General features: G+C 40.0%; 2 protein-coding genes and 1 long non-coding RNA gene across 4 annotated transcripts in view; 1 reads left to right on the top strand and 2 right to left on the bottom strand.

The window, feature by feature from the left end:
• The window catches only part of OVCH1 (ovochymase 1), a gene marked incomplete at both ends in the record, with an annotated part of 79,037 nt that extends 62,598 nt beyond the window's left edge, over window positions 1–16,439 (bottom strand). Inside the window, 7 exon segments of the mRNA XM_082742434.1 lie at window positions 9,302–9,427; window positions 9,431–9,453; window positions 9,905–9,999; window positions 13,996–14,093; window positions 14,374–14,419; window positions 15,655–16,125; window positions 16,300–16,439. Of these exon segments, the coding sequence (XP_082598560.1) occupies window positions 9,302–9,427; window positions 9,431–9,453; window positions 9,905–9,999; window positions 13,996–14,093; window positions 14,374–14,419; window positions 15,655–16,125; window positions 16,300–16,439 (999 nt within the window).
• Window positions 16,440–18,290: 1,851 nt separating this feature from the next.
• LOC309870085 lies at window positions 18,291–23,900 on the top strand. Its single transcript, XR_014314483.1, has 2 exons — window positions 18,291–23,346; window positions 23,394–23,900. It is a non-coding gene; the product is annotated as an uncharacterized lncRNA (long non-coding RNA).
• Window positions 23,901–24,027: 127 nt separating this feature from the next.
• Window positions 24,028–24,788, bottom strand: part of TMTC1 (transmembrane O-mannosyltransferase targeting cadherins 1) — a 259,231-nt gene continuing 258,470 nt past the window's right edge. For both annotated transcript variants that reach the window (XM_082742146.1, XM_082742147.1), the window contains one exon: window positions 24,028–24,186. In XM_082742146.1, coding sequence (XP_082598272.1) covers window positions 24,046–24,186 — 141 coding nt within the window. In that variant the 3' untranslated portion in view covers window positions 24,028–24,045. The remainder of the gene's footprint in view (window positions 24,187–24,788) is intronic.

Genomic DNA, 24,788 nt, shown 5'->3' with positions numbered 1-24,788 from the left:
TTATAAAATACTAGAATTTTCACCTATACATTGAGGAACCCAAGATTCATCTCTTTGTTCTAAGTTAGTAGTCTAATTAAAAATTCATAATGTTCCCCCAGAAGTTGAATTATGCATCATGAATTATGGATTGACCAAGCAGTATATGTTAAGTCTAACCAGTCACGTCCTCCAAGGTCAGCCTGGGTCACGGTCTCTGTGGTTGCCATGTCATCTCTCTAATTCCCGGTAAGGTCAGCTGTGACCTTTTACTAACATCTTTAGAAACATGTCTAAACATTCTGAAAGTAGTCTTACATGATTTAACACATAATCCTCTATTGTCCTTCATGAATTCACATTATTAAAGAAAAGAAAGCCCAGCAGACCAAAAATCCTTGGTGTCTTCCATGCCTCACATTCATCTGAGTGCAAAGTAATCATGCCTGGAATCGAACACATCAGAACAAACTTCTAAAACCTGACATTCTTTTTCAACCACTTCAGACCTGTTAACAGTCTCACTGCCCTCTAAGCAATAATGTTCAGGATCTCAGCAGTTATCCAACTTTTTAATGTCTAGTTTCTAAAGATCAAATGCAATAATTCTTACTAAATATCTCCTCCCTAACCAGAAACCCCCTGCTTTGCTTTTTCTAGTCCATCATTTTGAGCATCAATGTAAAAAGAGGCTGCCTAAAATACTATTTTTTAAAAAAAATCACTCTTTAGTGCTTCAATTTAGAAAACAATAAGCGGTCTAGAATATTATAAAGCTCAAAATTTTTTTTTTGGTACTTCAATTGAGAAAGCAGTCCACATCTATCATCATTCTTGAGATTCATTATACCCCTGTGAAGTGGGCAGGGAGAAAGTACTCCCCCCTCCTCAAAATAAGAAAACTGTCAGGATCTTAAAAGACTCATCACATCTTACTTGTAATAGGAAATACAGTTTGGGCTTTATGGCTTCAAAGGCAAGTACTTTCTCCCATTCCAAACCTCTACCTCAAAGATAGAAAACAGATTTCAAATCACCTGATTTATTGTTAGCGACTGCTGTGTTAAAAAGGATTCTGAGATCTAGTCAAGCTAAGTGAGAAAGGGGGACCAACAGTAAGCATTGATTTACCTATTCAAATATTTATAGAGCATTATTGTATACCAGGTACTGTTCTAGGCTCTAAGAAATGCAGTGTCTCCCATGGGCCTGGAAGGAGGGAGACCACCTGAGTGTCGTGTATCTGCCATGTCTGAGAATTTAGCTACCACCTAACAGAATAAAGATGGACTTGGAGAAACTATAACCCCTTGCTCCTTCTTTGCATTATCTGTGTTTAACTTACCATTAATTAACTCCATCTGGAATTAAACCTTCTACCACTCTCCAGGCTGCTTTGCATAATGCAGGAATCACTAAGTATGCAAAATGATTCCCTATCTTATTACATTCTAAAGCACATCCCCTCCCCACACTCGAACATTCTAAAATCAGAAGGATCTTACAGTGGAGTCTTACAGGTCTGTTAGTTCTAATGGAAATGGTTCTTCAAGAAAGAAATTACCTTTGATCAGTCACTCTGAAGCACTGTGAACTTCATGCTACTGAATTTTTCTGCTTGAGGTGTTTCAGACTATACTGGTGGTGGACATTATAGACAACAGACCTGCATAAGTATTAGTTTGTGATTCGAACTCTCAGAGAACATTTTTACTGCTCCCTACATCCAGTGTCAAGGTTTGAGGCATGTAACTTTCCACGTGGGCAGGACTGTGCCTTGTTTAGTCTTATACTGAAGGTATAGTCTTTGGTGTCCTCTCTTTATATGGAAATCTCCTAATCTTGGATATTTTTTATTTCTTTATTGATACATAAAATAGCAATGAATTTTACAACCAGTTTGTTTTAGATGTGCTGAAATACAGCATAAATTCATGCTAATACTGAGTTGTGAAATAACTGAAATTCTTATTCATCTCTTGTTGACTCTTGATTTGAGTCCTTACATGCTATTAGAAATCTTAACTATTTAATCTCAACTATATCCTCTAAATTTGAAGCAACTAAAACCTTATAATATCCAAGAAGACATCTAGTGTACATTTATTTAACTCTCCTATAGGTAACCTGAAATTTTTTTTTTTTTTTGGTTGCTTTCCCAGGAGGGTAATTATTCACCTTTTTTTCAAAGTTAAACCTTCCTTATTTGTTGTGTTCTCACGAAACTTCCTTCACGTATTTATACATTTCTCTTGACTCCTCTCCCTTACTCACTTTTCTGCTCATACGTGCAGTTAATTCTAACCCATTCCTCCCCAGAACAAAACAAAACAACAAAACAAAACAAAACAAAACCCTGCTTCTCTTGAAACCTGTCTTACTACCCAAAAGCCAGTTACATCTTCCTCTTTCCCTTCACTGTTAACTGTCTTTTTCATCAAAAATAATGGCAGCTCCATCCCTCCAACAGGTCAAAAACCCTCATGTTAATCATAAGGCTCTCTCTCTTACAACCCATATTTTCAACTCACTATCAAATCCTGTGGACCCACCACTTTTCACCACCTCTACTGTTACAAACCTTGTCCTAAGCCACCACGCTTCCTTGGACTATTGCAGTAACTAGTCTTTCAGCTCTTAGATTTCCCATCTAATGTTTATTTTCAATACAGCAGCCAAAGTGATCCTTTTTAAATGTGTCAGGTAATGTTCCTCATCTGCTCAACATCCTCCAATGGCCGTACATCTTACAGGGAAATCCTACGTCCTTCGTATGACCTGTAAGTTTGATTATGCCAACCGTGACCACTTCCCCCCCTCTCATTTAGCTCTAGCACTCTGATCCAACTCTTCCCCAAATATACTAAAAGTATTCCTCCCTCGCACATGCCATTCCTTCTGCAAAGAATGTTCCTTCCTAAGATGACCTGTATGACTCCCTCCCTCACCTTATTCAAGTCTTTGTTCAAATATCATCTTCTTAGTGAAGTTTTCCCTGACCACCTTCTCTAATATTATACTACCATCCCTCTTTCTTTCTGTTTTTCTGCATAGCACTTAACATTTCTTACTATAATTTAATTTTAGTTACTGTAGTTACTTACTATTACTTAATTAATGACTTGTACTACCCCCATTCTCCACTTTCCAACCTGCCCCGCAAAGGAAGTATTTGTGTTTCATTCACTGCTATATTTCTAGCACCTGAAACAGTGCCTGACACATCATAAAGCTTTGATAAAAATGTTTAGACTACTTGGTGAAGGAAAGATACCAAGTCTTCAACAATCGCTTAGCCAATTATGAATATAGCTCTTAATCCTATAAATCTACTGAATTAGCCGCTAAATTTTGAACTGCCATATCCAATGGCATTTTATCTGACCTTATTTTTTGAAAGATTTTATTTATGTATTTGACAGAGAGAGAGCACAAGCAGGGGGAGCAGCAGAGGGAGAGCAAGAAGTAGGCTCCCCGCTGAGCAGGGAGCCCCACGTGGGACTCAATTCAGGATCCCGGGATCACGACCTGAGCCAAAGGCAGATGCTTAACTGACTGAGCCACTCAGGCGCCCCTATCTGACCTCACTTTGACTTCTGCAATAGCTAGCACTAATAACAAACTCCTTTTGCCTTGAAAGTCTTTATTGCAGAAATCTCTTCAATACTTCATTGTCTAAGCTGACCTCCAGGTTCTCTGTGTTTGAGGGTAAACTGGCTGCCATCTGCAATCTCTTAACCTAATGTATCAGTACTTTCTGGAACTTCACCCAGAGCCATCCATGCTCTTCTCAAATATCTACTTATAAATGAAATTCATTACTCCTGAGGAAGGCCATTAATTCTTGGAGATCTTTCAAGTTAGAAATTACTATATTTGGCTTGAAATCTGCTTCCTCCTAACATCTGTAGTGGTTCCTCTGATTAAGTTCCTTCCTCATCTCAAGTCTTCTTTGGATCAAAATCACCAAGATATTGTTTCAAATTCTTTTCCATCTTGGCCATTGTCCTTCAGACAATTTCCAGCTTATCAATGCCCCTCTCTAAAGATTGTACCTGGAGACCCCTCCCAACTCTCCCCACCCAGGTTCTAATAAAAGAAGACTCTCACTCTTATTCTAGATGCTATTTTTCTAAAAGTTTAAGAAAAGATGGCAAAGGCTTTATTGGTATTATATTATTAGTAGGTTGATGCACAGAAAGTCAACTTACACTTTTAAGACATTTAAATATGGGCTTCAATTAAGCCATATCATTCCCTCTGTATACTTATAACAAGTATTTGCATTACAGTCTTTATACATTTATTTTATAAATTTTAATTGTGCCACCATTTTAGCTCCCATTGCCTGTGGCAAAAAGTCCAAACTTCTTCTCATGGAATTTAAGGTGCTCTATAACTAAGTTTTAACCAGCCTTTTTATCTTCATTGTCCACTGCCACACTAGTTCTTATTTATGCTGGGACTGCTATCCAGCTGCCCTGTGATACACATTGTCCAAACAACTGTAATTTTCTCCATCTCCCTGACACTACTTATACATAACTCCTTCTGCTTGGCATGATCTGTTGAAATATAGATACCAGAGCTACAAAGACTTCATGAGCTATAAAACTGTAACTACCCTTCAATGACTAGTTTCAATACTCTCCCCTTCACTAGCACATTCCTACCACCACCTGCCCCCGAACCATAGTATAAACACAAACCAGACAAACCACTGCAGTGGGACTTAGCCTCTCCATTCTCCATAATACCACCCAACACATGAGTAGTATGAATTATAAAGCTTATCTGATGGTGTTTTATAGTATAGTTCTTCTTATTCAGCTCTTCCTTCTTTCCAGATTATAAACTCACAGATCTGTGATCTACCTTTGCACACCTTTCCATGCTCATACAAGATTTGAAGTTAATTCGCAACACTTGAGGAAATGAAGTACTTGCAAAACTTATTTCTAAAGCTTAAAGATTTCTTCAGCCAGAGAGGGAACAGATTATGTAGAAAAAGTTTAAAGACACTGAAGCTTATAGATTATGAGCTATTTTCCATCTTCTAGGCAACACTTAACATTACCATTATTACAGCAGTAAGTAGGAAATGTTGTATATTTGAATACATCAATTCAGGTAAGCTCCAGTCTTAATACTACTCGTGTTGATGTTGATGGTTCGTATTAGTAGATATCAGAAATATCCAACAGCAAATACTTCCCAACTAGAAAATATCAGATGAAATATATAGACTTTTATGTTAATCAGGTTGAGAAATTGAGATACTAGGCACAAATGCCAAAACATAGCCCCTTAAAGACCTGATTTTGGGGGAAACCCAAGAATCATTCCTACCTTGGTTATATACCAATTACAAGAAAATCTTCTCTCTTCGGAATGGGGGTAACGAATCTTGCCATTTTCTCCAAATAACACGGTTCCTTGAGATCTACAAGCTTTCAAAGTGTAGAAAAAAGTTGATCACTTACCTCAGCTATGAAGAGAATTTCAAGACATATGGTACCCAGTCAGATTGAAGCTGTATAATTTATATAATTTATATTTATGGGAACACATGTTTTTAGACATTATGACCTCAGACTTCACTGAGAAAATCTCTCTAAGTTCTTCAGATTTAACATATCTTTATCCAGTTTTCAAAATCATGAGTCATATTGAGGCTTCAAATTCATTGTATATGGAACGAATATGGTTTTTTCCTCCATCTCTCACCAGGATATTCTGTTTTATAATAAAATACCTATGTAGAAAAATACTAAAGTAAAAGTACACAAATTTTAGCAATGACGTGGCAAGTCTCTATCATGCACTCAGAAATCTCAGCTTCCAGGGTCACATTCTAATTACTGGAAGCTAGAAAAAATAAGCAACTATGGGATGAGAAGCTTAGAAAGAAGATGTCAAGGAAGTGTTATTGAAATAAATCGTCACATTCTGCTATTCATTTCATTGTGGAATTAACTGTTACTGGCTGATTTCATTGCCCTTTTAAAATATTGTTATCATTAACCTTTGTTCAGGGCTTGTTAATCTTTTTAACCTTCTTTTCCAGGTGATGAAAACTGAACAGAATTGCTACCAGGAGAGAATTTCCCTGCGTAGTTATGACAACGAACAGAGCACTTTCACTCTGATGCCCAAATGAGAGTCAGTGGTGAGCCTGCTCTAGTGGTGTTCAGCTGGACCAGTCACAGTGGTACTTCTCGAATCATGGGCAAGGTAGCTGATTGTGGATGACAGTGAGGGAGCGCTGGTGGGATGGAGAGAACATTAGGTTCTGACACTCTGGGTTCTGGCCTTGAAAAAATCTGGTTCTTGTACTCAGCTGTTTGTTCTTGTTAATGTATCCTCACATCTCTATTCTATGGAGGCTGCCCCTGGGCATTCCTTGCATGGGTGTCGTCACTTTGTATGGCACACCTTCTGGTCCCCCGGGACTGAGCTCCTCAGAGCTCTCCTGGATGCTCAGACGTTACCTTTGTCACATTGGTCAATTTACTCCTTTGTCTTCCCAAATAGCAGGGAAGTTCCTTGAGGACAGGTTTGGCATCTCCTGACCCACATTTGTTTTTCTAATCTAGATTTTAGTGTTGCAAAACAAAAACAACTCTCCAAAGCCTCCCTTATTTTCTCCACTGTTGTCAAGTAAAATTAACAAAGGTGAATGGGAGAAAAGGGAAAGAAGTCATTTATTTTTAGTGTCTGAAACTAGACACAAATGTAGTGATCTGAAGGGGCACATGCACCTGAATGCTTATAACAGCAATGTCCACAGTAGCCAAACTATGGAAAGAGCCTAGATGCCCATCAGCAGATGAATTGATAAAGAAGATGTGATATATATATATGTATATATATACACATGTATATATATATATATATGTATATTCGCACATATACACACACACACATATATATATATACACACACACAATGGATTATGCTGCCATAAAAAAAAACTCTTGCCATTTGCAACAACTTGGATGGAACTAGAGGGTATTATGCTGAGAGAAATAAATCCATCAGAGAAAGAATTATTTATTATATGATCTCACTGATACGAGGAATTTGAGAAACAAGATAGAGGATCATAGGGGAAGAGAGGAAAAATGAAACAATATGAAACCAGAGAGAGAGATACAAACCATAAGAGACTCTTAATCTCAGAAAACAAACTGAGGGTTGCTGAAGTGGGGTGGGTGGGAGGAATGGAGTGGCTGGGTGATGGACATTGGGAAGGGTATGTCCTTTGGTGAGATAAAAAAAAATTAAAAAGATAAACTAATTTAGAGGAAAAGATATGTCAGCTGGATAAATGAAGAAAGAACCCTTCCTCAATGGTTATTTTTTAAATCTTTACGAATACAAAAAACAAAAAATCTACATGAACATAAACTTGAAGATCCAGGTTATGTCCAAGTTGAGTTTAAGTTAAATTGAAAGTTATTAGTTCTCATGAATTTAGAGATTTTAGTTCATTATATATTGGATTAGGAAATGAAAATCAGACATATTTGTGCTTTTAGAGCCTCGTTCTATTATACCTGCAACATACCAGAGTAACTACCCTTGATATAAGCATTTGATTTAGAATGGAAGGATGAATTCACAGAAATTACACCTACCTGTGAGTATGTTCTGAGTGACAAAATCCACCAACTCAAACACCTTGGAGAAAATGCCCAGCGATAACCTTTTATGCTTTTTTCTTAAAGAAGTCCAATCTCTAGTCCAAACAGCTCTCCAAGAACTTATCCCAATAAGGACTCAGATTCCACTGTCTCTTCTACAAACAAATGAACCTCCAGAGTCTCCCTTTCAGAGTACAGAAAAAGAAAAAACTTGAAAATATTCACAGGTTAAAAATATTTTAGTAGGCCCACAAACAATAGCACTCATCTCAAAGAGAAAAGTAGTAGAGACGTAGATACCCACTGGTTACTGTCCACCAGTGGTGGTGGTGGTGTTGTTTTTGTTTTTTTTTTTTTTGGTCCACCTTTCTGTCTCTTCACCATTAGTTTCAAGGTACAGTCTTTTTGCCCAGATGTAACTTCCTTCCAATCAGTGTCTGCAATCTTGTCAAGCTACCATTTAACTTCTCTCTTGCCCCTACTTGTTTTGGGAACAACCATGTACATCCAAACCACTGGAAGGAGAAGGGGGAGTTTACAGAACAGTTTTTCACTCTAGTTTGTCACCTGGATTTTCTGGGAAAGACTGGGTCACATCCAAGCCTACAGCACCAGTGAATAGAATCCCCAAGTTCATGTAACAGCTGAAGGCTCTGAGAACAGAAAAGAAGCTGAACTTTGTCCCAGGGGCTACATGTAAAGGACTGTGGGGTCTTGGACTAGAGGATAAAGAACACATGATTTTAGGATCCTTTAATAATCCTTCAGAATCATGTGTTGCTTTGAGAACACATGTCAATTCTGTATCCATTAAACCCTCTTCAAAAGGCACAGGATCGTTTGAGGGCTTTATTCAAAAAAGACAGTCTCTAAGTGAAGCAGATAGGATAGAGCACCATTAAACTACTTGGGTTCCAATTCAGAAAGTGGCATAATTCTAAATTGCTGTCTCCTCCCTTCCAAACCCTTTCTGGTCCTTGTCCTGTTATAGCCTCCCACCTGCAACCCCTCATCCCCAGAATAAAAGTCAAAATTTTTCCAAAAGATAATTTTAGGGAGCATCCCATAGCAGTTCCAAGTTCCTTGCTCCTCCAGTTTTGTTTTGTTTTTATGTCTTTCCAACTAAATTGTCATCCCCATCTAAAACTTAAAATGCCTTTCACCAATTAGTCTCCCTTTCCCTTCTCTGTCTTGTGAAGATCAGTCTTCTTGGTAAGTTGCTATGTCAGCCTTGGGAGGTCATTCATATGTTTTATCCAACCATTACAATAGTTATGCCATCTTTGGTCAAATTTTGTGCAAGCATTGCATTCTGCCTTAAAGGCTTAAAAAATCACAATGTTTATCAAAAGGTGGAATGAAAAATAATTCACAGATAGACCTAATTTTGCCAAAGTGCTCTTGTTTCCTTCCAATAGGTTGGAAATGTTGAAACTAACTCCCCTGCATTCCTTCCCTCCCTTTCTCCAAAAAGAAGCACGGGGATAAGAATGGGCACGGAACAGGAAAGAATGCTCTCAGGCCAGGTCAAGTAAACTTTTTCAGCAGAAACATGGTAGAAAGATGAACAAAAAGAATTCTGAAGCAGTAATTCTGCAAAAGCAACTCATGGGGAAAGGCAGAATCCGCTATTAACTATATGATACTGAATAAGCAGGCTGACTGATATATTTTACCTGGCAGGCATCCTTTTTCCCATCTGGACACCTGGCACACATCATTGTCCTTCCCAGAAGAGGAAGGTTCATATGCCTGAGCACACTATTACACATTCTGTCATCCATGAGGGGAAGTTCTACTTCTCATGGGACGTTTGAATATTCTGATGCTGTGGAGACAGTCTGATAAATTAGACAACGATTGTCCTCACTGAAGTTTCCCCAAGAGGGAAACATTTTCATATTTTGTGAAATACTTTACCGTAAAAAAAAAAAAAAAAAGAAAAGAAAAAAATCACAACATTAAAGACAAATAATTTAACCATTGTTACTATTTCCTGATTATCCTTTTACTGTATTCTTCTTCATTTGTCATAATTACTGCTGGTTTTCTTTTTCTGACACACTTAACCAAAATGGGTAGCAGGAGAAGTTTTGTGTTAAGCCTTAAGTGTAGTCATTTTTATGGGGAAGACAACCAGAAATTCTCACTGGATCATAACTTGGGGAAAACAAAAGCAAAACAGGATAAATGGATTACTCATGGCCAATAAAATTCCTGCTTCTCATGGACAAAGAAACCTGGAAGAACTACTATTGTTTCCTTTTGATGCCGCTCACTCTCTGAGATCTTGCGCCATCCACTGGTTATGCAAAGAATCCCTGCTTCAGAGTTCTCATCTCTATGGGAGGACAGACTGGCTGAACAGCAGTTCCTGGAAAAACAACAATAACAGAAAATTATAAGGCTCATAGATAGACAAGTCTTGAATATATTTGGAAAAGAGACATCCAGTTAATTTCATAGCTTCTACACTCTCTCCCTAAATGTAATATTGACATATATATATTTTTAAAGATTTTATTTATTTATTTGACAGAGCAATAGAGAGCATGAGTAGGCAGAGTGGCAGACAGAGTAAGAGGAAGAAGCAGGCTTTCCACTGAGCAGGGAGCCCAATGAGGGACTCCATCCCAGGATGCTGGGATCATGACCTGAGCTGATGTCAAAGGCTTAACTGACTGAGTCACCCAGGCGCCCCTGACATATATTTAAAAACAAACAAACAAACAAACAAAACTCTTTCATATGTAAAGAAATTTATAAAAAATGCAGAAAAAGTAAAACAAGGAAGACCATAATCCAGTGTTATATGTACCACCATGATCTTCCAAAACTATTAACATTTTAGGGTAGACCCTTGTTCTTAAAAGATAGTTTTCCCTCAGAGTAACTAAGTCCTACTATGTGGTAAGCCCTCTTCTAGACCTCAGTGAATGAGCAGAAAGATAAATCCCTTACACACAAGAGTGTGTGTTAGGGAAGTGGGCATGCAAACAAGAAATAAAATAACTTATTTGGTGGTTAGGTACTATCACTCTGGAAAAATCAGGGTAGGGTAAAGAAGTTCTGAAATCTGGAGATTAGGGGGGATGGCCTGGGAAATGTTATTTGAAATTGATAGTCATGGCAAGTTTCATTGAGCAGATGACATTTGAGTAAAAGCCTTGAAAAGTCAAGGGAAGGAACCATGTAGTTATCTGAGCAGAAAGCACTTGAAGAAGAAGAAAGAGAATGGAAAGTCTCCACAGTGGGGTCATGTCATATATGCTTGAGAAACAGTTGGCCAGAATGGCTAGAACACAGTAAGCAAAAAAAAGTTTAGTGGAAAACACACACAAAAACACACACTCACACACATGCACAACAGATCAGATGTAGTAGAGCCAGGAGGGCAGAGATGTCAACTGGTAAAGACATTGATTTCCATCTGAGTAGAACGAAGAACCACTGAAGGGTTTTGAACAGAGTGACGTAACTCATATTTCAAAAAGTATCTGTCTGATTGTTGGGTTAGTAATAAACATTAGGCATGCAAAAGAGGAAGTTAAAGACAATTTAAGAGACTACTAAAATTAAGCCAGGCAAGAAAAGACGGTAGCCTGGAATAGTTTGCTAGGAGTAGAGAGGGTAAGACAGAAGCAACAGGACTTTTCTGGGAGAAAGAAGAATCAGTGTGAGATAAAGAGGAATCAAGACCCAGTGCAAAGTGTTTAGTTTGAACACCAGGAAAGATAGAATTTTCATTAATCAAAATGGAAGGCTATGGGTAAAGGAGATTTAAGATGTAGGTGATAATCAAGATGCTGTTTCAATGATATTAAGTTTGAAATGCTATTAGCCATCCAGGTGGATGACCAGTAGGCAGTTGGCTATACAACTGCTAGTAATCCCAGCAGCATATGTAATCTAAAGGAACCTGGACTAGACAGACAATATTTGGGATAGTCTTCACACAGATGGTGTTTAAAGGCTTGATCCTGGATGAGGACACTAAAGGAGTGAGGACAGATAGAGAAAAGCACGCCAACAATAAGAGGTTACAGAGAAGAGGAGGTGTCATCACAGATAACCAGTAAAGGGTGAAAAAAGAGGTAGAAGGCAAACCAAGGGACTCCTGGAACTCAAATGAAGAAAATGTTTCCAGGATGGTATGAGCAACTCTGTCAAAACTCCTTCAAGTAAGCTGATGGTTGAGAATTCACCTTTCAATTTAACAACATGGAGGTCAGTGACTAAGACAAGGGCAAACTGGGGGGAGTAAGGGGCCTGAGAGTCTGACTGACTCGGATGTCTAACAGATAGCTCAAACTTAATACATGTAATTATGAGAACTGAGGAGAGGAAATTAACCTCCATACCATAAACGGAGTTTCATAGCTTTTCTATAAAGGGGAACAGAAAAATGGGGCAATAGTTTCTTTTGGTCACAGGTAATGGGAATTCTAGCATTCAACTTGAATGAAGGCTTGCTTATGATTACGGAGCCAAAGATCAAACAGTAAGTTTCCTTATTTCCCTCACTTTATGTGAGGGAAATATGTCCCCCTCTTTTTCCTGCAACCTTTCAAGCATTACCTGCTGGGAAGTCAGGAGTTACATGGGAGACTCCAACCAGACTCTCCCATCTCCCATCCCTCTTCCTATGCAGTCTCCTTGCTTGAGCAATTAAAGCTCTAGGTTCTTATAGATTAATTCGATGACTCAAAGGCAATGGCTTGCTTCATTAACTGGCCGACGCCTCTTAATTTGTGCTCATTGTTTGGGGTCACTGAAAACTTTTCTTTTTTGTATTTTTTAAAAAATAGATTTTTAATATTCTTATCCAAAATGTTTAGATTACCTGTGCTGAGTGTCAGCTATCTAGTCCATAATAATGACAAAAAGAAGAACTCTCTGAGAACACTTTCAAATGTCCCAAACTCCCTGGCTAGAGCTGAGAATAAGTAAGCCTAGAACGTAGCCCAGCCAAGACAAAAGAGTATATAAAATGCAGATTAAGCATACATAATTTGTGTCTGAGACCCATAGCCTCTACAGTGTTTTTTATAAGTTATAAACAAGATTTTAAAAAAGAATAAAACCTTTGGTGGGGGGAAAAGGTGCCTGGGTGGCTCAGTGGGTAAGCCTCTGCCTTTGGCTCAGGTCATGACCTCAGGGTCCTGGGATCAAGCCCCCCTTCAGGCTCTCTGCTCTGCAGGGAGTCTGCTTCCCTCTCTCTCTCTGCCTGCCTCTCTGCCTACTTGTGATCTCTCTCTCTGTTAAATAAATAAATAAAATCCTTATAAAAATAAAATAAAAAGGAATAAAACTTAGCTATTCTAATATTAGTAGATCTATGCACAGAAATTAAAGTTAACTGGTACAGGATTAATAAAACACCATTTTCTCCTACACTTTTTCATGTGTAACTTCCCTACATACCAAACTCAACTTTGTGTTCTAGGTAGAGTAGTGCAATATTAGAACTCATATGTCCAAGTCTGTGGTACTCAAGATGGATAATAATTTTTGAGACAGGACTCTTCTGTTTGTGTACACCCTTCTGGGAGAGGCTGTGTTGCCCAGAAGTCACAGTCAGAGTCTTAATTTGCTTCCTAAAACCAAAGAAAAATGTTTCAATAAATATAGCTGTTTCCCCAGGAACGACTGCCTTGGTTTCACATAATTAAAATGAAAAGTGATTATTGTACCTTTAAACATTTCTAAGTCTTAAAAGGAGATGTACCTTGATTAATGGTTACTACCATCGTAATCGCCTATAAATTATAGGGATCTGCAAAAAGTCATGATTTTCCATCAGAGTGTTTGCATTCTGTGAACCCTTTCCCCCACCATCAAACGTCTTCCTGCATAAAGTACTTAAATATGGCCTCTTTTTCTTTTAGACTTATGTACATATGCTCTATCATTTTAAAAAAGATACAAAAATTGTTCCTAGAACTCTCATTCATTATTATTAGTACTCTCAACCTAGCTAAGTATCAGTTATTTCCACAATATTTTTTCCCTCCTAATGACTCAGATTATTAAAATTTTGGAACATCCATTAAACATTTGATGTCAATATATCATTAGAACGAGAAATCATCAACTCCACCTCACTACCTACTCTACAAATTATCGAGGCTAATCTGGGATCTTTGGGGACTCTGATTAGTAGAATAAGAGATACAGGAAATCTTAAAATAATCCTGATACAAGTTTCTGGGGATCAGGAAGGTCCATGAGTGGCTGGACCAGGTGGAAAAATTCAGAAAGGGATTGAGATTGAACTTCCCAGAGTATTTAGAGCTTCAAATCTCCCAGTCGTATAGCTAGCAATCGAGGTTTGATAAGCGAATAATGATAATGGAAATCCACAGCTTACTCATTGAGGCCAAGTACGCAGTGTGCTGGGGTAATAACCAGATCCTCCTGGATCAAGCTTTCTCCACAGAAGTGGTACTCACCTGATTTTAGGGAGACCTGCCCAAGAAGAAACGCACAAACATAACTCGTATAGGTCTCCCCATAGGTGTCATCTCCCTTAGAAACACTAGAAATCAACTCTCCTTATCTAACATTGTTAAGTTACCAATATAATTGTTTAGGAAGAAATTTCCTATAAAGTAAACTTTCTGACAGAGAGGTTGAGCAGGGTCAAGAGAAAAATTACATGTTTTAACAACCTGGAGTTGTGATATTTGAAACAAGAAAAAAAACGTAAGATTTCTCATTAAGAAATCAATGCTTTGGTTATACTGACCCACCACGGATGTCCGCCGACTGTTGAATTTCTCCAACCAATAACTCTAAGGAAGAACCCAGTTTCCAAGACAGTTTCTGGTTGTCACATCAACCGCACGGATCCCACACTTCTGTCCTGTGTGGCAGAGAACGTGTGTGTGTGTGTGTGTGTGTGTGTGTGTGTGTGTGTATATATACACACACCCAGGGCACTTCATAGAAGGATTCACTTGATCGAGATTCCAGCTTCAGATTCTCCTGGCCTGGCACGAATGTTCTGATTTCACTCAGCAGCAGGCTACTCCCTTCTTGTCTCAGGACACTCCTGAGACCATCCCACAATTACCCTTTGTTGACTGGAACTAGCTTCAGGACGCCCCCCTGCACACCCCCACCCCCGCTCCGCGCGCATGCGCACGCGCGACAGTCGACAGTAGGCGCTGCCCTAGGAAGACGTAGACGTGGGGGGGGGGGGGAACCAGCCGCCCCCCCATCCGTTCCCAGCGTACTCTGGGGCCGGTGGGGGAGGGGAGCATTATAGAATTTAGGGTGCATTAAAGATCCTGGAGAACAACATATGCTACTCCAGAAAAGAGATATATATTTGACCTTAAATTAATTCTAATTGGCTATTCTTCCGTGGAGAAGGCTCCTTAGCCCAAGTGCCTAAAACCTTGAACTCCAGAATTTAAACAATCTCCAGAAGAAACTGTTGTGCCTGAGTTTTCGGTCTGAGAGACCACCAAGGAGCCAAGCACCGATGCAATCACATGAGGGTTTATTTGACAGGCTTCAGCTTGGGCCCAAGTATACCGGACACAGCGGACTAGGGCCTTGGACCCTGAGCCAGATTACAGTCAGAGTTTTTAAAAGCAGAGTAGGGGGTGGACTCGGCGGTGGGTGAGGACAAAGCCGGTGTTCAGAAGGGCTATCAAGGTAAAGAAGACTGGCAGGATACTGAAGGCCTGGTGGCTATCAAGCCAAGGCTGTTTTTCCCTTTGACGAGGCACTAGCATGAAGACTATTGGGGGTTTCCTGGTGGAATGTCACATTCTTGCTCTCAAGCGTCCTTGTTAGTGAGATTTGGGTTTAGAAGAAATTTAACTTTGTTTACTTTTCCTTCTACCTCAGCCTCCTTCCGTTTTGTTCATGGAGGGGAGGATGATACTAGGGCTTAAGGAACGGAGTTATTTGTCTCTGGAAATTGGGCTAGACTCCAGGTGGGTACAGCCTTGTTTTTCTTGGCCTCCACAAAACCCTGGCGCGTCTGGGAATTTCCGGGCCTGCGCCAGCCCCTCACCCTTCCCCCGGGGCTGACGGAGTCAAGAAGCCTCCCTCGCCAGTACTCATCCCCCGTCCGCAGCCTCCCCGTGGGGGTCCGAGCTCACCCAGGCTTTGCGGGAGGCCCCCAGCGAGCAAGAGCGCAGACCCCGCCCGGCCCGACGGGCACCCGCGTGGTCCCGAGCGCGGGGACGACACCGCTTCCTCCGCCGCAGCTGCACACTCCGCGTGGGGACAGCGAGCGCCGAGGTGCAGACCCTCCCTCCCGGAAGTGCCCGCCGCGCTCTTCACTCCAGAGCCCACGCCGAGGGGCCGCACCTGCCCCGGGCGGCCGGGCTCACAGCTGCGGCTGCCCTCCAGCACCCCTACTCTCCCGATCCTCTTGGTCGTCCCTGGGCTGCAGCCGCCGCCCCCCCCCCCCCCCCCCCCCGTCCCGCCACGCCGCGCCTCCACAGGTGTGCAGGGGGGGCTCCGCCGGTGATCCCGGGAGCTAGGGGATCAGTGGCCTGGAACGCTCAGCACAGGGGAATTCTGTCTCAGCCCCGGGAAGGTGGCGGGAGCCAGAGTGAGGAAGCTGGTCACCCATCCAAGACACAGGCAGGCCCCCTTCTGAAAAGAGGAAGACTCATGGAAGCTTATTGAGTAATTAATAGGACTGCCCCACCTTGTAAGAAGCTTGTTGAAGCCCTTGGCGTTCAAGAATATGCAGAGTGGCTGTGAAAGATCAGGTTTACGGCTGCCATCCCCTTGCTGGGTGGTTGTGTTACTAGCTTCAGTGGAATAGGCCAAAGCGGTAGGATCCATCGTGTAAGATTATTAAAATGAATTCATTGGTAAGATTGATATGTCAGCATATTTTTTCTAGAAGCCTTATTTTGTCGTAAGATAACTTGAGGTTGGGAGAGGAAGAAAGCCAGAATTTATAATGGGTTTGTGTTCTATCAAAAAATTAGGGCAAAGCCCAGTGGACATTCTATATATAACAAAGGTAGACACCAATCTCCCAGACGCAGTTGTCTTACTTTTGTGTAAGATAGAAATAAAAAGCTCCTTAACTAAGGTGGGAAGTATACAAATTAGGGAGACAGGCAGGCGATGGACAGATGGACAGGAAAGCAGAAGACAGTCAAGGTGAAGGGAATGCAGGTACAGAAACAAGCAGGTGAGAATCAGCTGGGGGCAGTGACCCTAAAACTGCAGAAGGGAACAGGAGAGAGATCAAAGGGACCCTTTCAGTGAAAAACTTAAAGAATCCAATTGGCACTGAAATCAGAAACAGTCTCAAATCTTACATGAACATGAAAAGTGTTTCTCTGATTTTTATGTCCCATCTAACATCAAGAAGCTCTAGAGGGTCACTGTCCAATTACAGTGGACACTAGCCCTACGTGATTATTTAAATTAGTATTAACTACAGTAAAAGCATTAGTTCCTCAGATACACCAGCTCCATTTCAAGGGCTCAATAGCCACCAGTGCCTAGTGGAGAGTGTACAGAGGACATTGCCATCATCACAAATAGTTCTATTGGACTGAACTGTTCTTGAGAATAGCAAGCACAGCTTTATTTATTTAAGGACATCTTGCAAAAGTTTAAGTAGAGGACTCCTCTAGCTAGGGTGTCTAGGGGACACTGGGAGGGGTCTTGGTAAGGTAAGCAGCCTTTTTGTACCTCTAGGCTTGAACATTGCAAAGGGAATCCCCAGCTATAGTGGCTGGCTGACCTGGGAAACTCACCACCCCACCTTTAAATTTTGTTTTCACTCTGGTAATCTTACCAGGAATACCATAGCCTTCCCTTGCCCCAGGGACAAACTACTCTCCAATAAAAGCTCAGATCCTCCGGATAGGCCCAAATACCTACTTTTTCTTCTTCTATACAATGTTTTGTGTAAACAAATTTTTCCATCCCTGCTAAACTACTGGTCTGAATTCTAGAACCTTCTCCAAAGGCCCACAAGGCCCAAGATTCAGCACTAAGGGGATTCTTAGTGACCTTGGAAACTGAAGTTTCATTTACTTATTTGTTGCAGGGACAGAACACTATGAAGCAGAGGGAATGTGAAAGGTGGAGGTAGAAAGAATGGTGAAGACAATTCACTCAAATAGCTCAGCTGAGAAGGAACAAAGAGATGTGGTAGCAGTTAGAGATGAAAAGAAATACAGAAAGAGCTTACATTTTTCTTTCCCAAATGATTTTGATGGTGGTTACCTGTATCCATGTTTTAAAATAGAATAGAATTCACATGAGTCGGTAGAAGGAAGAAGTTAAAGATGAAAAAGGGAGGTAAAGGGATGGAATGAAACTTCACAAGAGGCAAAATCCAGAGCCTAGGTCCCTTTTCCACTGTAGTAACAGGGGAGGAAAGAATTGGGTACAGGAAGTTTGTAGACAGAGTGCAGCGTATTGAGAGAATATGTTTTCCACCTTTTACTTACTCTCTGCAGAGAGGTTGAAGGCATCTGCTCAGCAAGATGAGAGGAAGAGATCAGGAGCACTTAAGGACTGAAACAGTCACTGAAGGTATGGGAAAGAGAGCAGACAAGAAACACACAAAACTGTGATGCAATGAATGAATATGAGAAGGAAGAAGATTTCTTTCTTTTAAAGCAGACACTTTTAAAGCTGACACATGTCAGCTAGTGACATGGGTTTCAAAGGGTACTAATTGCTGAGCACTTGAGAGATTGAAACAGACATAATTATTTTCATTATATTTTATATAAAATACACATTTACATAAATTTCATTTTGGAAAGACCTAAGCAGAGCATACATAATCAGACTTAAATGGGAGAAATACTTTAATGGGAAATATATTTCTAGCTGGCACAAGAAAAGTAACAAAATGTACATTTATATATAACTGATCAAAGTAGGAAATAAAGAACATGAACAAAGAACACAATGCAAGTCATTTTCTCCCTGATAAAAGGAGGGATCCATGTGAGTCACCAAGTCAGATGCTTACCACATTATAAAAGCAAGCCGTGGCTTCTACAGATTATTTTAATTCCTTTGAAGGAAATCTTTAAGAATATTTCCCCCTGACACATAACAAAATGACCAATTTTTATGTGTATTGACTGCAAAATAAGAATATCTCCGTCATATGAAAGCACTTGGACATTGCACTCACTCTTATGGTTGTGTGTGTGTTTTGTGGCAGTGATTATCTTAATTTCTCAAATGAAGGGCAACACTAATCAGTTATCTCTTCAGAGGTAAAGGGCTTTCAGTCTGGTTTCAGAGACACACAGAGCTTGCTAGTTTCACAGAACTAACCAGTCACTCCCTGAGTGACACACATGGCTGAGAGGCTTGGTGACCTGCCCAGGGTGGGGCAGCTCCTCTGTAGCCAAACAGGCCTACCACCCAGATTTCCTGATTCTGGGACCAGAGCACCCCTCCTTTGGGCCAGCAAGGCAACCCCAAAAGGATGTTATGCACACTGGAAACTTCCAAACATGACATAAATATATACCATTTGCACCATCGAGAATGGGAAGAAACTCTTGGGTTTCTGAACATAGATTAATCTTTCCATCTTGGGGTAAATGGTGATCTAATAATGACTAATGTGATGGATGCTGATTTTATGAGCTACATGCCCTAAAAGGTTTTAGCTGAAAGGATCTTTGGTGATAAAAATAACACATTTTTATATGAGCCATTTGATAGGCATGAAAATTATCAATTTTGTTGTCTTATTTTGCTGATATTAAAGAACTCCTTTGATTATAGATATTTTTTCTCTTGAAGTTAATGGCTACCACAACCAAAAAGAAAGAAGGAAGTTCTATTTTTTGAAGAACTGTTCAACATATTTTTCTTTTACAACAAAACATCAAGAATAATCATAAAAAGTTATGTTATATATTTGGCATTGTAAGCCTTTATCTTACTCAATTGCAGCCTAAATGCAAGATTTGACAGGTATTTCTTCTTTTAAAATACCAAAAGGTGTCAGATAGTTACTTTTTGCTATTATTGGGAGGTACCTGAAGTAAATGTGATTTGGAAACTAGGTGAAAAATTAAAAACAAACCAACTACCCATAACTACATTTGCTCTGATTGTCGTTATGAATACCCTATAGATTTATTAATCTAAGATGCACATCCTTCACACATCAGATCAAACGTTTTATTTCCCCCTCAAAAACAGATTCTAATGAGTACAAGAAGAAATAATTAACAAAAGCTGACGTGTGTAATCAAAACAGATACATAAGTCTAGGCATACACTCTACACCATGAACACCGCCAATGAGTTTTACATACTGGGTGCCTTGTCTGGTGTCATTCTTCTCCATCTGAGAGTGAAGGATTCTGAAAATGTGAGGTCAAATTACAGTCCAATTGCCACCAGTGCAAACTGCCCCACCCACCCCACCTGTCAATCTTGAAACAATAGTCTCAATCAATCAACTGTGCCATGGATTATTTTTTAGAATTCTTTGGCTCATTTTAGTCTAGATTTAAAAGTAAAAATGGAGAAACATGGTAAAAGTCATAGAAGTTCCATTAAAGTTGTTAGCCTACTTCTCTAGTCTCGCTGCATTTTAGCATCTGGACTAGGCAGCCAGCATCTCAGAGACTGCCCAAGGGCCCCAGGTGATCCTGCAGTCCCACCCGGCTTGAGAGCCCCTGTGTGTCAAGGAACAGTTCTTAACTATGAGCTGAATGTGGTTCTTCGATCTGAGGGGCCTGGAATGTTTAGTAGAGACAATAAGAAACCACACATTCATTTTTATTCCCCTTCAAATTATAGTTTCTGTGGGTCGGTTGGTAAAGAACAGTTTGGATTTTCTCATTTAGTCTTGTTGAGAAGTACGGTACAATCACTACAAACCCCTCCATCAAGTGAGGTATGACGAGTGTCAGTCTCATGCTAGGGGCTGTGATGTATTATAGGAGGTTGTTGTTAAAGTGCTGGCTTTCATCTTTGTTTTGTGATGAACTTCAAAACAAACAGACCCAAAAGAATATTTACATCTCAGGATTCCCTAAAATAAAATTTCTTTTCCTCCAAGGTATTTGAATCTTTGGTTTACTTAACGTTACATCGCTAAACTGTGTTTTACGAATACTGTTAACAGCTGGAAAACATCTGGATCACTTAAAAAACCCTGAAGAATTCTTAAGGTTGAAATAAACTTGTAAAGCCATTCTCATGGTTCCTATATCAAAGGACTGCCACTTAATGGGAATCTTAAAGGCCAGGAGGACTGGTTCTAGGTAGGACAGAAGGACAGGTTAGATTGGCAGTACACGGGGGATATATGTACACAAAGGACTCAAAATGTAGCTGAGAAAAAAAAGCGAGTGTTGCTCAGAGGAACACAGTCACAAATGAAACTCTGATCATTGGATCAAGTGTTCAGCCAGACTAAAGCATCTCCTGTCTTGTCCTGGGCCAACTTCCCTCCCACCGAGGACACCTTACATATTTAAGGATCCAGTGCAAGATGGAATTGCAGGACCCCTCTTTCAAAATTATTAAGAATTTCAAGCAGGGCCTTCAACCCAACACAGAGGCCTTCTGAGAGCAGGACCTCCAGGAACCACATGAACCTCAGGCCCATGAAGCCAGCTCTGCCATTCCATCTCAGAAAGGGGACAGCAACTCTCTTGGCAGCAACTCTCCTGCCAAGCACACTTTTAGTAGGGGACTCTGGATGTATGTCCACAACTAGCCAGGGCACTCTGATTTTATTGATAGGAATGAATTCCACATAGTATTTCATGTTACAAGTAATATCTTTGAAAAATAACATTTATTTTCTTTTAGACACCATTTAACTATGAAAACTATTTCATTGGCTACATCTCAGTGGCATTATTAAATCCTGATAAAAATATCTGACCCAACAAATGGTGCTTACTTTTCACGTTCAAGGAGATGCCAGTGTGTGTGCACAGAATGAGCCAGAGCGACAGTGTGGGGTGGGGGGCAGAATGAAGGGAGGCTAAGGGGCATGGGGAGAAGAAGGGAGGGAGGAAGAGAGAGACAAAGAGACAGACAGACATGGGGAGAGAGAAAAGCACCCAAAAGAAGGTAGAACAAGTCTCCTGAAGGCCATGTGACTGACCCCTTCCCTCAGAAACTTTTAGGCTATAACCACCATTTCAACCATTCTCACTAATGTACCCTCTTACCTTTAGCGGCATTTCAAGTAAGGCATAATTGCTTTTCAAAATTTGGGACTTAGTCTTTTCTGTTAACTTCCTAGGTGTGAGTCTTGGTTACAGATTATTCTAAAAAGTTGTGATTTAAGTCTCAGATACTGTTTTTTAGCTAGGGCTTCATTCCCCCCACCCCCAATTTGGGGGTGGATTGATAATTTAATGAACACTGTGATACATTTCCTGGCCTTAGGACATAAAAGTATAATTTTGAGGAGAATGAAAATATTTTAAGTAAAATCTTGGACAAATTTATGACATACAAGGTTAAAAGACTACTAGAAACAGAAGATCACAGTGGCAATATATAGAGATTGTTGGATTATTGATATCTACAAACACATGTATGTTAATTCAAATTCTGGAATCCTTTGCATTTAAAATATGCCTTGCATCATCCCTTTACAGCGAAGTTCTTTTAACTAGACTTACCTTGACAAAAAATAACACGAAGGGGCAGTGTTGAAAAGAAGAAGGCTTTTTACCCTATCCTGGCCTGAGCAAGTGAAATCTGCACACCTTTGGGCTATGACATCTGTAGGCCACCTGGCTTAGCCTGCAAACAGCACTCCCCAGAGTGGTTCCTTCTCTTCTCTTCTTCTTCTTCTTTTTTTAATTTATGAAGATGACCAAATTAGAATCAGGTGTTCCAATTTCTTCACTTTCAAAATATATTACCACCCAAACACTGAACTCCACTTCCTAATTTCTTTAGCTTTGCCAAGTGAATCATCAATACAAGTTTTTTGAGGGGCTGTTAAAACTTTACATTGTAATTCAGATTTGTGATTTCTGTATGATCAGTTCTGAAAGCTGCTATTAAAACCACTATGTACAGAGAAAAAAATTTGTGTGTGTATATATATATATATTAAATATATTTTATAAGTTACAAAATAAATAACACTAAAAACAAATGTCAAATTGTTAAGTTCCACTTTGCTGGCCTCTGTCTTTTAAATATAAATATGTATTTTTATAATTATGAATTTAGACTTTTTTCTCCCCTAGATTTTTTGAGCATTCGCCAAGAGCTCTCCAATATTATAAATACAGAACCAAGAACTCTGGATTTCCATCACTCATGTTCTACAGCACAGAATTCTCATTAAATTTCAGTAGACAAATCAATAGAGCTTCTCTTCCATCCTCTTCATAGTCTATGAAGATTTTTGTGATATATTGTATAGCACTTTCAGTGATTAAATATAGTTTTCAAAAAAATAATAAATCTCTGGATGACTGAATGTTAAGATAATAAAGTAGAGCATTTCTCTTAGTTAATATCTTTAATATTTCTCATGTAGAATATACTATTTTTTCTCCACCAAAATAACAATGTATGTGGAGTCAGAAACATTAATGATTCTAAAAGCACTTCTGAAATCTTAGAGCAGTATCACTACTCTAGTAATACTTGTAATAAAATTAAAATAATCTTAAACATTTCCATAAAGAAATTAGAGGAACCAAGATCCTTGATTTTCCCCCAGGGATGAGAATACCCATACACAATCCCAGAAGTGCATTGGTGGTTCAGTGGCAGAATTCTCGCCTCCCACAATCCCAGAAGCTTCCTTTTTGTTATATCGGGCAATGGGAAAAGCTTGCATCAGAGTGGAATTTAATTCACTCTTTTGGGCTCTAGCAATATCCTCGGGGGGTATTAGACAAAGCTCACTTAACAACACCATTTCCCCCAAATAGTCCAGAAGATTCTACAAAAACTATTAGATACTCATTTCTAGTTCTGGAGAACTAAATGAGTTACCTCTTGGTGGAATTACCCAGATGGTTTATCCCAGAGATTTTTTCCCTCTAGGACATATCTCATCTCACAAGGAAGAGCTGCTCTGCTGTCAGAGCATTTAAGCCTCTGTATTTCTAGGACACAAAAGTCTACACTGAGATGGAATTAGATTCTTAGGTTGGAAAAGCAGAGAAACAGATGAAGGGAAATCTGGAATTAAAGCCAACAAAAATCTGCAAAACGTGTAGTAGTTGTTTTACTTCCTCTCAGATGGAACCTTGCTTGCTGTCTTCTTCCGTGGAAATGCAAGTCCCTCAGCAAGGGTTACCAGCGGGCATCCAAAAACGTGCCTCCCCAAACTCAGAGCGAGCGGAAAACTTCTCTGTTGTGCCCCTGCTGAGGTGAAGGCCTCCAACACTTCTTCCTCTTCTAGAAGCACCAGCACTGTCCCTCAAGACTGGGCCAAACATGGCTACGTCTGATCCTTTTCTCGAACTTCTTGTAATCGTTTCTCTAGGCGATCCAACTTGGCAAGATTTTCCTGCAGCAGTTTGCTGTCTGGAACCAGCTGTAAGGCTCTCTCGTAATAAGCTCTTGCAGACACATAGTTTCCCTGTGGGGAAAAAGAGAGACGGCAATTATAGTCTGACCCATCGGAACGCTCTTGGAGAATGGGGAGACTAAGAGACAGACCTTCTCGCCCAGTTTAACAGGAATGTCCTCAGAAGGAAACCCCGTCTGCATGGGTAATTTTATCCTTATCTTTTGGTGCTTTTGGAGAATCCATTTGTTTTAAGTACCAGGCCAGCTGGAGAATGTGAAGGATAAGAGTTGCACCGTAAGGTGAAATGGCAGAAAAACAGATTTTCAATTCTACTAATATATGGTATGAGGCTATCATTTCATAGGGCTCTCAAGGGGTTGGTACTATTCCTTAGTAATCAAATGGAGTCATGGCTAGAGATGGGGGGGTGGGGGGGCAGAGGGAGGGAGGAAAGGGAGGGATGTTTGTGGGAAAATTCAAAAGTAGTGATGATTAAATAGTTTGGAATCTGCTAGACCTATTTAGTGGTGGAAGTTATTTTAATATCCAACTAACACGGAAGCAATATTTGCCTAATATGGGCTTTAATGTAAACATAAGTTTTTATAAAGTGAAAAGAACTGATAAGAATATGGAGTCAAATTTACCTAAGGTGTGTGACAATATGAACC

This window comes from Mustela nivalis (assembly GCF_964662115.1).
Source record: "Mustela nivalis genome assembly, chromosome: 7".
Taxonomy (NCBI): domain Eukaryota; kingdom Metazoa; phylum Chordata; class Mammalia; order Carnivora; family Mustelidae; genus Mustela; species Mustela nivalis.
This window is presented reverse-complemented; position numbering and strand designations above follow the sequence as displayed.